We start from the raw sequence: 13,126 nt of genomic DNA, 5'->3' as shown, positions 1-13,126 counted from the left end.
CTGTCAGCCTTAAAATAAATACCATCTTTCCAAATAGCAGTTTATCAACCTACCCAGTAGGCATATAAAGAAAATGAAAATCATATGCATCTCCAACTTTTATGTGAAATTAGTGGGGTTTTTACAGCCAAATTTTAGGATTATTTCAAATATCAAAATATTGTTTCGGGTGCTGAGTAATTGGATCAAAAGTTGAATTTCTGAGTTTGAGCCCACCACCAGTACATGTTAATTTCCTCCACAGTTTTAGTGAATCTCAGAGCTGCTTTCACATGGCTACAAGATAAAATAATGTTGTTTATGATATAGTTGCCTTTGTATGTCTGGGATCCCCAGCTAGCAAGCAAGGCTCTGTTGTGGTAGGAACCTTACTTTTGAATAGTTTTTGGACACAATTCAGATGTGGCATTTTTTGTATGTCTTTGGTGAAAATGGGCCTGAATTAAGAACTCCTCTTCAGTGGAAGCTTTGTTTCTGGACTTGCAAATTAAGGGTGTTACTGTAAGTGAGATACGTTCCCTCATTCAGAATCTTAACAAGACCTCAAACTTATACGTCATTTATAGTCATGTCTGGCTCAGGAAAAAACACTTACTAAAAGAGATGAATTCTGAAAGCATCTTAATTTTAACATGTGAGTTTACTTAATAGAAAGTATAGTTATTAATTTTCTTGTAGTGATGTTTTTCAGGCAATTTTTTTGGAGTCTACCAAGAGTAAAAGAAAGTGAAAGTAACTTCAGAATCATGTAGAGATATAAGAATTTATACCAAAAATATACCTAACATATGCTAGGAACGAGAATGTCAGAAACAACATTAGTAGAGCTATGGTAAAAAAAAATAACAGAAGAGTCAAAATTGGTTGAAATAGGCGGGGGAAGAACCCAAAGCTGCAAAATTAGTCTTTCAACTCAGTGTATAAGCTTGGGATGATTTAATGATCCAGGGAATCTATATTTTCCCAGATTATTCTGAATTTGGATTGTGAGTCACCCCCATTTATTGGGATGTCTGCTTTAGTCTGTAAGCATGGGGAAGATGTACATGGGAAACTGACATGAGAGAAAACTGTAGTAAATGGAGTACAGAGAAACAAGAACTTCCTAAAATCCTCACAGCAGCATCTAGGACTTCTAGAGTTCACAAATAGTGTACAAACAAGTATGTTCTGGCTTTGTGGAATACCGAACTGCTTATGTTCATGTATTTTTTTTTTTTTCTTAACAGGTGATTAAACTACCACAGGATTCAGATAAGCAAAATAAATGTGATATGCACTTTCATCTCCCACCTGAACTTCTCATGTATTCAAGTGTTGCTGAAAGGAATGGTGTTTCAGAGAAGGTTGAACAGTCTGGACCACAAGGTGATGGATTCAAACTTTCATGTTTATATTCAGGCTTTCGTTGGAGCAACCCATAGTTTCATCTCAATGTTGGCTAGTCATTATTGTTCTGTTAAGCTAGATTTTCCTCATTCAGATATTGGTCGAACGTGTGTTATAGCAGGAATATTGTGATTCTTTTTATTAATATTGCTTAATTTTGTTTTCAGTTGTGAGCAATTTAAACCAGGATGAAACTTTCCGTGCTGGCCTCTGCTTGAGGCTGAATAATGCTTGGAAAGTCGCAGCAATAACAGTTCAGCTGCTTATGACACCAAGCTTACAGGAAGAAATAAAAAAGAAAAGACACTTTTTTGTCTAATTCTTTCTGGAAGAACTCTAGCACCTCCCTGGGCTAGAACAGGGACTTCAAATTTGTCAGGGAGATAGATAGTTCTGGCGTCAGAAGCATACCTTATGCTACTCCTATGAAATTCCATTAAGCTTCAACCAAGTGGTAACCCATAGGAAAGACAAATTATCATTTGCTTATGTGCAGCAGACCTCCCCAGAAGCTTTCTTAAAAAATAGCTGAATGTTACTTTTAGACTGAGCATCCTCCCTGGCCTCTGTGAGTCTCCTGGTATAGCTACATTGAAGACATAATTGACCATGTTGCAATGGACTCAGAAATTGCTCCTCTTCTGTTAGAAATCCAGGAATAAGAAGAATGGCAGGACACTGCCATTGGTTTTTCTTTTTCAGCATGTGGTATCTGACTGCCACGGACAAAAATAATTCTTTTTTGACATACAGACATTCCTATATTCCCTCTTGTTTAATGAACTGAAGGATGCAGCCAATCTACAGGTTGTAGTGTCTGTGTGAATATTATGTGCAGATCTGAAACAGATATTTAGTTCTTCAGGACAGAGGTTCTTTGGGCATTTGAGAACAGCAGCAGTGATGCACAGTAGAAGACATGGGAGGAGAAAGAGGAAGATAGTGGAAGGAAAGAAAGAGAGCAGATAAGCAATAATCATTTAGCACGGCAAATGGGCAGATCAGGTTGGAAGTTTAACATGAAAAGAGGACAGTAGAAGTATTTTTCAGACAGTGAGTGATGGTTTAGGAGATAAGGAAAATGAGGTTTGCCCTGTGACGCTTTTAGGCTAAGCAGCAACTGCACTGTGATCAAAAGGCTTTTATATAACCACCCTGATACCAGAAGCACAGAGGCGTAAACGTACATTGTACTGAGGAGTAAGGTCCTTTTTGTTGCCATATATCTTCTACATATCTGCTAAGGTGCTTCTAGATACAGCAGATCCAAAAGGTGGAGTTGCAGCCAATTTTTCTCAACAATGAAGAGTTATGGACAAGCTCTTAATAAATCAAACTTGTCCTTACCGTTGTTTGGTCCTACCATCAGTCTTCACGTGCACACGGACACACACGTACACATAGAGGCTGCAACTAAATAGGTCACACTTCTGGAAACACACGGAAAAAACTCCTGATACTCAGTTTGAGAAGTCCAGAAAGATGTATTTATAAGAACTGAGAAAGATTGTTAGTGTATGTCCTATTTTGCGTGCGGACCTCTGAAATATGCTGACAAGCTGATCATGGAAGATTTGGCAACTTCCATGCCAAACAGATTTGCACTAACAAAATTTCTAGGAGTAATTTTTTATATTGTTTATTTATTTTTCTTGGAGCCTTCTTTAAAGATATTATTAGCTGCTAATATCCCCCATGGGTTTGTTTTTTAATGTATCTATGCAGTGCTACAGTATGCTGTTTCTGCTGGTGATATGTTGCTAAGAGATTTAATAATGGGTAAACAAACACAACATGTGGTAATCCATTTCAAATTAAAAGTTTATTAAACGCTAGCTTGATGACTTTCTGGCTATTTACAATTAAAGGAGCAAACCTTAGGGAACTGGAGATCACGTGGTGAAAATCACGACTTCAACATTTCCAACAGAAAAATGTGTTTATGATCTGTGGCAAGCTGTCGCACATTGATATGCTCTATAAATACTATATAATATCTGTTAAACCACCAAAAGCAGGGAGAAAAAAAACCTCTGTTAAAGTGACATTAAGGTTGAGACACAAACCAGAGAAAGCAAGAACAGTCTAAATGAAGACCGGTGCTCTGTAACTCACTCTACTCCAGTAGTCTAAATAGTGAGTGATCTTACATATCGATACCATATGTGGTGCTGCAACATAGAAGCAAAATACAGCAGGTTAGGAGATGGTGTTTTAACCTTCACTTCAAATTTGTTTTGGTTTTAGAAGTTTAAGACAGAACCTTCATATTATTTCCATTAACTCCAGGCTACATTATTCTTTTAAACCACAGCTCTGTGTTGGGCTAGGTATGGCTCTTCCCTGCTGCACAGGATCTCTCTTCCAGAGTACAATGCAGGGGAATGCAACCTAATACCTCCCATTCTACCTCCTTTGTAGATCACAGATGCACATTATCAGATCTAGTGTGCCTCTTAGTCCAAACCATATCTTCTCTTCATTCTTTTGAAGTGGTATTCCATGAGAGGTTCATGGAAGAAGACAGCTCCTTTCACGACCGCCATCCTTTGCTTTTTTCACGAAAAGCCTCTGTTGTTGATCTGTTGCCCCATTAAAGGATCAAAAGTCCCTGTCAATAAATAAATGACAATTTCTCCGTGGAATTCATTAGCCATTGTTGTGTGGAAGGTAGTAACAAGTCTAATAGAAGTAGCATAGGTAGGAAAATTTGATGCAACTACCAGAAACATTGCCTTGATAGCCTGGGATCTAAGTAACCCAGTCTTCTAAATGCATGAAAACTTCAGAAATGTGAATCTCCATATAAAACACTAAATATACAAATTCTTCAAGAGAGCACTCTTTCTCACTGAAATCCACAGCAAGATCCCCTTTGACTTTAGCGTCCATAGAAGAGGGGACTCACATGTGCAAAATGTCAGGGTAACTCAGTCTTTTTTGAAAGTGGCAGCTCCTTCATCCTCAGAAAAGTAGCTGGACAGCACTCGTATATTTGTTCTCCAGTTCAAACACTTTTAGGTCAGACTCAGGCTCATTTGGGAAGTGTTACTCTGCACTTGTTGGGAACATTCTTCCAAATGCTTGCTCTTTCTGTCTGTGATGTTCCTCTGACTTGACATGCAAACACCTATTTGCGCCCATCAGAAATGGTGATCAAATACAACAGGCAAGTAGAAAACCAGGGATGATTTTATCCTCTCTAGTTTGTAGAACCAAAGGAAAACCTTTTTCATTCCAGTAACTTACACCTCTTTAATATTGGCCAGTTTGAAGTCCTGAAGTTATGGTCAGCACTGTTCTAGCATGTAAAGATGTGCACTCAAGACCTAAAAGGGTGCTTACAAGGGAGAAGGTGGAAGAGTGGCTGAGGAGGATTAAGATACTGAAACAATAATTTTTTTTAGTGCAAGTTATGTGCAGTTTTTGGTCAAATTACAGCAGAAATTGCTACCTGTACCTAAATAGTCATGACCAATTGTACATCTTTTTAAGCAGAAGTTAGCCCAAACACTACAGCGTGAAATCAAGATGGGAGTTTTGCTTAGCCTGGCCGTGTTGGAGGAGAGGTGTTATCAGCCAAGATTTTCAAGGAAAGTGTTCAAAGGTAGCCGGGCTAATTTGGTCCCACAGCAGGATGATCTTGCCATAGTAGAGCTGTGACACAGGCTATATTAGCCTCGGTACAGTGTTGTGTTAATATGACTACACTGCTCCCAGTATCTGGGCTAGCAGAGAGGTTTGTTGCTACTGCTTTGCTGGGTAGATTTGTCACGTAGAAAGACTGCCACTACCTCAGCTGTCTTTGGACTAAACACCTACATGCAGATTTTCTCTGCGTCTGTAACATTTTCTTTCCAGAAAGTTTGCTTGTCCCTCATTGCCCCCTGCTCTACTATACTTTGGGAGTGTAAAGAAAAAGCAACTCAGCTGTCTGAGTATGGCTTTAAGGGCACTTATTTTCTTAAAATGAACAAATAGCTCATTTTTTTCCTAAACTTTATTTTTCCCTCCCCCTACAAGGTTTACTGTCTAACAGCAACATATGTGGCTCATGTGGCCCATGCATCAACCAGAAAAAAATTTAGAGCAGCTGAAATTTTTTCAGTTCCCAAGCTATGAGCTTATAACAGAAGTAAATACTATACAGAAGGATCATTTTCAGGTATATAATTTATCTGGTTACTGTACAATTTAGAGCATTTTTCAGTCTGTCTTCCTTCTGTCTGCCTGCCTGGCTGTTAAAAATAAGGTTGGTTTGTACCACTTGGCTTCGGCAGTCCTTGAAACTCGCCGGGGTTGTAAAGCTTTAAACAGTTGCGCAGGTCTTTAATTGTAAATTAGGTTTGACAGGACTGCTAGGCAAAGGCCTGGCCCATCCCGTCGTGATGCTAGCCGACAACCCCTTACTGCTCCTGGAGCAAGGAAACATGTGGAAGGAATTGTTCTTTTACATTTCACAGCTTGTCATTTCCTCTGCAGGGCAACCTCTGACCTCCCCGAAAGATCCTGACACCCATAAGGGAAGTATTCCCACTGTTGTAAAGGAAGTGGAAAAGCAGTTTAATGCTGCGAAAGGAGGAGAAGCGTGTGTGTCAGAAAAAACTGGAAGGAAAAGAGAAGAACTTAAAATGCTTCCAGCAGGTTAGGACTTTTATTGCATTATTTAATTTACTGAAAGTTTGCAAATAGATTTACTTGGCATGTGTGTAAATACCCCTGTCTCCCTTCCCCCTCGCCCTGCGATATCATCTCATCATTATTTCACTAGGCAAAGGAAGCGATGGAAGAGTTTAAATCTGTTGTGAGGGATCAAAAGCAGCTTAGGCGAAAAGGTACAGAAGTGGTGGGCTCCCCTGTCTAAAAAGTATTTGTAGGCCAAATGTGTTAGTAATTACAAGGTGTGTGTGGAGTGCACTGACAACATGAGATTACGGCTGGTGTTTCCGTGACATTTTTACATCCCTTCATTTTATTTGGTCATTTATATCTGTGGATCACAACATGTTGCTGTTAGGTGCTTGGGAAATATTTTTTTTCCTGCAACATGTTAATAGCAATATCCTTTGTTAATTGTGCTGAGCTAAATTAAGTAAGAGTGCCTGTCTGTATTAACATCAGGTAGCATTTGCTTCTGCGATGTGGGGTTTCTTTTGAAGGCAAAGCCTTGCAAGTTGCAGTGTTTTGTTTTGGTGGTTTTGTTTGTTTGTTTGTTTGTTTTTAAATCCCAGGTAAAATGCAGGTGTCTGAGAATTGGGTAACACAACCCCTAGGTCCTGTCCTAAACTCAGATACCACCGTGATGGCCAGAGGCAGATTTACCATGGGACAGGGATCTGAAGGTTATAGACAGCCACCCCCACTTCATAACCTGGGCAGTGAATTGTGCTCTCTGTCCCACCATAGGAAAATGGCTGTGCAGGCACAGAAACCACTGCTGCCTGCGCTCCCGTTCATGCTCAGACCCGTGCACGTGCCCCAGGTGCCAGCCAGCCCTCCTGGTCACGGTCCAGACTTTTAGGATGAATAGGCAAATTGAGTAGCTGAGGCAGCGGAGAGGGTATCGGGTGCCGACCTGAGATCTTCAGTTGTACCCATTGCAAGTGAAAATAAATTAATCCCTCCTTTTGAAGGGAAAGAGTGACTCTCCCTCTGTACCAGGAGGCTATAACAGGTCATGTTTAGACATTGAACTGAAAAATATTAGGTAAGAGATAGCTACCTGAGGTCTGATAGCTACCTCTTATCTGTGTAAACAGTAGTTTGTAATCGTCTTCAAGTCTGTGGGCTCCCCAAAATTATGCAGTGGAGTTTTGGATGCTGATTTGAAGCCAACTGACATGCCAGCTTTCCTTTTACAGCAACCCATGAAATGTAGTTCAAAAACCGTTTCTTTGGAGCTGTCCTTCTCTGTTGACTGCCCAAGAAGGCTAGGACTATGCATCTGCTACTATAGGTACATTTGTTGAATATCTCATGTTAAGCGGGCATAAATAGAGGTAGGAGCTAGTGTGGCATTGCTTAGTCAGGATTCATAAATGCTGAGTATTGTTGTTGACCATCATAGATGCGTAAGTAGTAGAATACAGAACTGGTGTCAATTTTTGTTGAACAGTGTTGGTGACAAAAGGTTAAGCACATTATAGAAAAAAGTAATAAAAATTTCCAGTCTTTCAAGGGTTCTCAATACACCTCCTCGTAAGACCAATACTTCATTAACATGTCTTTTCTAGATGTTGGTCCTTCCAAGAATGTAATCACAGCCCTAGCTTAGAAATTTTTTTCCAACTTTTACGTTAGTGGAATCTACTTTGAAGTTCATTTAATTAATTTGCCCAACATTAGTTGTGCAAAGCGGCTTAGAATACTCACAGTATTTAAAACATGAGTAACCTGCATGAATGAAAGTTGTTTTAAATAACATTTAATGGTATTTGATATTTGCTTTTGGCTGCTTTTTAAATTTTTTGCTGATTTCTTTTCCTTGCCAACATTTGGATGTTTCCAGCTTTAGAATGCATGTCTTAAAACCCAATTATTAGTTGTGCAGGTAGACAGCTATTCCTTCTCCCCTCTTCCTCTTACCTCCATTACTGATGCTTATCTAGGTCTAAAACTACCACGTTGAATTTTTATTCAAATTAGTTATGTGGAATTTGGCAGACATCCAATGCCAGACAAAGCATTTTAGAGCCCACATTTTCAATTCAAGAGGGTCTCTTACAAATACCTTGAAACAACGCAGTTATAGAAGTGGCCTGATTTTGAAAGGTACTGAATTACTACAACTTTTATCAAAGCAAGATTCAAAGGGCATTGTTTTGCATCATCAGAGGATCTGACTCAGTATACTCTAAGAGATAATACTATAATCTACTGAGGATTTTAAAAACAGATCTTGTATAATAGGGAGTCTACCTGAACTACAAGCAGATCTCCAAAAGCATCTGTGGATTTGAATTAGGTGAAAAATATTTTTACTTATCTTTATTCACAAGACAACAGACGTTTTTCTTGATGAGCTCAATTTCTGGTACCTGCTAAATCCATTACATGTTAATTTAATGCAAAACTTTGGTTTCAAAAGGCACGTCACTAAAGCACAGATTTTCTGTGATGGAACATTGTCAGTAATGTAACAACTAAACTCAATATCTGCACTCAGAACTAGGGAGGGAAAAAAGTTTAATTTTGAAATCCCCAGATAATTTCTGCAGAACCACTTATAAACTAGGATTTATACTGTAACTGATGTTTAATTTGGAGCTTCAACAGTGCCTGCATTTTCCTCCCCACCAACGCTCATCCCAGCAGGCAGCTGTTCCCCAGCCTTCCTCTCATATGAAGCCTGATTTCTTTTTTCAAAGCCCCCAGTTATGCATGTACCACAGTAAAAACCCTGGAAACACGTAAAATATTTCTCATAGATGTTGTTAGTCAGCCTGTTACAAGCAGCTTGCATTCTGCCCATTTTGGGGGTTTGACACCACTTCTGTTGTTCCTTCAACTCTGTGCTCTATCACCTTTCTATGGCACACCCAGGGCAAATTTTTAGCCTGATTTTCAAATCTTCCAGCTCAGAAGGATTCTTTTGCTCAATGTCTGTCTTCTAAAATAAAATGAATATTGAAAATTAGATATTAAATATTGATCATATTTAAGATCTTCAATTCAAAACCCTCTCCACATCTGTGGAAAAATGTTTGGAAGTGAATTGTGTCCTTTCGTGACATCAAAAACATTTTTGTCTGAACAAAGCTTCAGAATAACACCTAAGCAAAGATGGCATCAGGCTAACCGAGGAGTTAGTACACTAGCAGATAACACTCAGCAATTGATTCAGAACATATTAAGATGTCCCCTCCATATCAAAATACCAAACACAGAGACAGCTTCATTCTAATTTTATCATTACCTTTGGAGAGAAAGTTTTTCATTTGTTAAAACATGCTTGTGTAGGTGAGAAATGGTTTTGTTGAGAGGATTATATTTATGCCACTTCTGAAACAATTTCATGAAAACCGGTGAGCCTTCCTTGCAATATTTCTCATTATACTGCAACAAGGTTCTTCTCCTTCTGACATGCTGTTTGCTTCTACGTAAGTCATATGCAGATGCATAAATGATTACCTAAACCAAAAAACCCAAAGCTATTCTTATTGGTAGTTCCTCATGGGTGCCACTTTAAAGAGAACAAAGTGATGTTTTAAAATGAAGATTGCTTGCCCTTCATTTTTTCTACAGGCAGAGCCTCAGACCTTCTCTTTCTCTGCTGGTCTTTTCCTCCTCTGAGCAGGACTGTGTAAAGTATTGGGTTGATTCTTGCAGATAGGATCATATTCAACTCCTGCTTACAGTTGTGCAATCCACGTGATTCAAACTCTTCCCTTTTCCGACTCTTACCATGCTGTTTGATTTCCCACAGGCTGGGGTATTACTAGGGAGGGAGTCCAGATAGGGTTTTCATGTTATTTTCGGTTTCCCTGCTGTAATTTAACCAAGCTGGTGATTTCTTTGGCTGCTGCCCCACTCCTGGATGGCACCACTCTAAAATCCTTTCCTCCTGACTGAAAGAGAGGTTGCAGCCGTCAGAAGGGAGTGCACTTCATCCTTCTCTACTTTGCCTCCATATAAGTCAGAAATATTTTCCACCAAACCAATGTAAAGTAATTTCCTAGCTGTGTTGTTTCTTTTTGTCCATATTTTAAAAAAATCTTTTAAAATTTCTCTTCCTATCCCCTGCCCCCCTGATACATCAAAATTTCACAGTATCAGCCCTATATGCAGCCTTTGAAAGTTTCACATCATGGAGCATCTGATTCGCACCCCTCTCTAATCCTAGTTCACAAAGGGTGTATCTACATTAGCGTTTAGTTTTTTAGGGCACTTTTGAAGTGCGTGCCCTGCCCCAGTTGCTGTTCTCTGGTTCGCATTGCAGAGTGATCTCAGAGGACAAGCACTGGACTCCTTTAGGGTGAAGCTAAGCAATGGGATGCACTTTAGGTGTGTGTATCGGCTATTAATGGGCCATCAGTTCCCAGGACTAGACTAGAGCTAGTCTGACATAAACTCTTCAACACACAGCAGGGTCCCCAGTGTTTAGTGGTGTCCTCCGAATCGCTGGTTTCATTCTACAGATCCACTCCTGTTGCACCACAGTACTTGTTACAGAAGACATAACCAAAGAGGATAACTTCCAGACTGAATGTAGAGGATAAAAAAGATTACATTATACTCTACGAGGGTTAAGAAACTGTAAGACACCCTCCATTATTAAAGGTCATGCTACTGCTCTCAGCTATTGCCCCAAGAAGGCTGATGCTGAGAAAGGTAACGGAGTAGCACTAACATTTTAGTTTCCAACCTCTTTCCATCCTGTTTTAAAAATGTAGGTCCCAGCTGAACTCAGAGACTTGGTACAGGTGACACTTTCTTTGTATCCCATATCAGGTGTGAGCTGTGTAGCATCTAAACTGTTTTGTTGGGACTTAATATCACCAAGAAATAAGACTGCTCTCAGCATTGTCAAGGTCTGGAAACAAACCTCATCTCACCATACTTTCCCAAATCCAGGCATTACTGTTGTTACACCCATTCCACAATGGTGGGAAAAAATGCCACTCATTTTTTTCCTATTTGTCTTATACAAATGTACAGCATTAAAACTATTTGGCTGGACTTCTTATTAATATCTGATCACAGATTTATAGCATCGGATTAAGAATTTTATTGTCTTTTCCAGGCCCTGGTGTAATCACATTTTCCTGCTCTTATGCATACGTTTGTTGACTTCCAAATAAACCTATTAACAGAGAGTTTACACCTGCCATTGTACCCTTACCATAGCTATGATACCTGTCTTTGATCATTCTTACTTGGTGCTATTTTCTCCTCCTCAAATTGTTCATTTTTATCATGAATGGTATTATGTTCCCCTGTCAGGGAACAAAATGTATTTTGAGTCAATTTACTAAAATAGTCACCGCTAAGTGCTATATCTGGACAAAGTTGACACCTTTGACATACTCTAAAATGGCAAAAATAACTGTATTTAAGGTATGATTTATGGGTGCTGTATGTCAAAGGAATTTCTATGTTATTACAGTTTCTGATGCAGCCATCCCAACTCCTTCGATGAACAAATTGCTGATAGCGCAGCTAATTAATGCTTTATTACTTTTCTGTGGTCAATTATAACAAGTTATAAAAAAGTAAAATGCAATTTAATAATAAAGAACTGTGTGATTCTTGTTTCTTTCTCAGAACTGCTTTGTTTTGTGCATGTGGAAGAAACAATTTCTACATAGCTCAGTTTTATAAGACAGGTTTCCCCCCGCTAACTAAGAGCAACTCCTATGATTAAAAAGTAGACCAGAGTCTTTAAATGTCTTTCTGATTGCTGGCCTCTATTAAAAACTTCTTAAAATAATAGATAGGTTTAATTCCTCAAGCCAAAGAAAATTATATCATCTTAAGTATTTTCCATATTTATTATATTGATGAGACTTGACTGCAGAGGGAAAAAAGGAAGCAAAATCTCTTGTATTGCAAGTTTTAAATGTACCAGGCTAAGGTTTACTTAATTAGAACCTCCAGGCAATAAAGGAGCCCTTTTTTAAATTCTGTGAATCTTAATATGCTAAATAATGCAAAGCTTCAACTCTTCAAGCATGAGACACACATCTGGCAGCTTAACATTTAAATTACAGAAAAAAACCCACTTCAGTAGTAATTTTCATGAAGAAAAGAATGGGAAATGTATTACAACTAAATTTAATTTCTTTTTAGATTTTTCATCCTGTCTAATTGCAAGCATTTGCTATCTTCTCCTTTATTTATTTATTTTCATAGAGATTTTTTCTGTACTTTTTATTGATCTTTAATTTGAGCAGCTTCTTAGCATTACAGCCCTTGAAGAATTACATTGTGTTTTTACTTAGCAAAAATTGTTCAGAGAAATCTATGAAGAATTAAAGTAATGAGCTCACTGGTATAGAAAGAAAAGAGCATTCAGAGCCTTACAAATAAAATATAAAAAGAGCATGTCATGATTAAATAACAAACTTGAGTTTCTTCTCCCTCCCATTTCTTAAATGTAGAATAGTATTGTTTTCTTTATTCTTTTTATTGTGTTATTTTTTTTGGCCAAGGTAATTACTGCTTTAGTCATATGCCTCCAAAAACATTGTCAAAGTCTTATTTCAGCAAAGCTATTTGGAAACCCATTTCAGTGAGCCAAAATTAAAAATAAATTGAACAACAAAGACAACCACAGTAACCATCTTTACAAACGTATGTTTATATTTTAATATGTGTTTATGGGTTCATACATGTATCACATATATGCAATATGTGGAGACAATTTGAACTGTTTATACTGCGTGTGTGCACACGTGACATACCCAGCAGCTGTATTTTATGCAGTTTCACTGATTTCAGTAGACCTCTTCTTTCACCCCAGATGACATAAATACCTGTAAATACCTTATCCACTATGAATGCTCAGAATATATATACACCTATATGTGTGTATATATAGAAAGTAAAAAATAGGAAGATATCCATACGTATATACACAAACACACAGGCTCAACGCCGTGACATGGTATATGAGTATATTGTATATCTACAACTACAACACCTAATAGCAGATCCTGCCTGTACTGTGATTTTAAGTACACTTGACTGTCTTTTACTGAGGGGAAGTGGAAGTAACTGGAAAAAAAAAAAAGGTGAA

The 13,126-nt window shown here is 38.4% G+C and overlaps 1 protein-coding gene across 1 annotated transcript in view; it reads left to right on the top strand.

Moving 5' to 3' along the window:
* The window catches only part of LOC127012659 (uncharacterized), a 74,060-nt gene that overhangs the window by 59,489 nt on the left and 1,445 nt on the right, over nt 1–13,126 (top strand). The window contains exon 9 of the mRNA XM_050890892.1: nt 1,230–1,368. Coding sequence (XP_050746849.1) covers nt 1,230–1,368 — 139 coding nt within the window. The remainder of the gene's footprint in view (nt 1–1,229; nt 1,369–13,126) is intronic.

This window comes from Gymnogyps californianus, chromosome 2, assembly GCF_018139145.2.
Source record: "Gymnogyps californianus isolate 813 chromosome 2, ASM1813914v2, whole genome shotgun sequence".
Lineage (NCBI taxonomy): Eukaryota > Metazoa > Chordata > Aves > Accipitriformes > Cathartidae > Gymnogyps > Gymnogyps californianus.
This window is presented reverse-complemented; position numbering and strand designations above follow the sequence as displayed.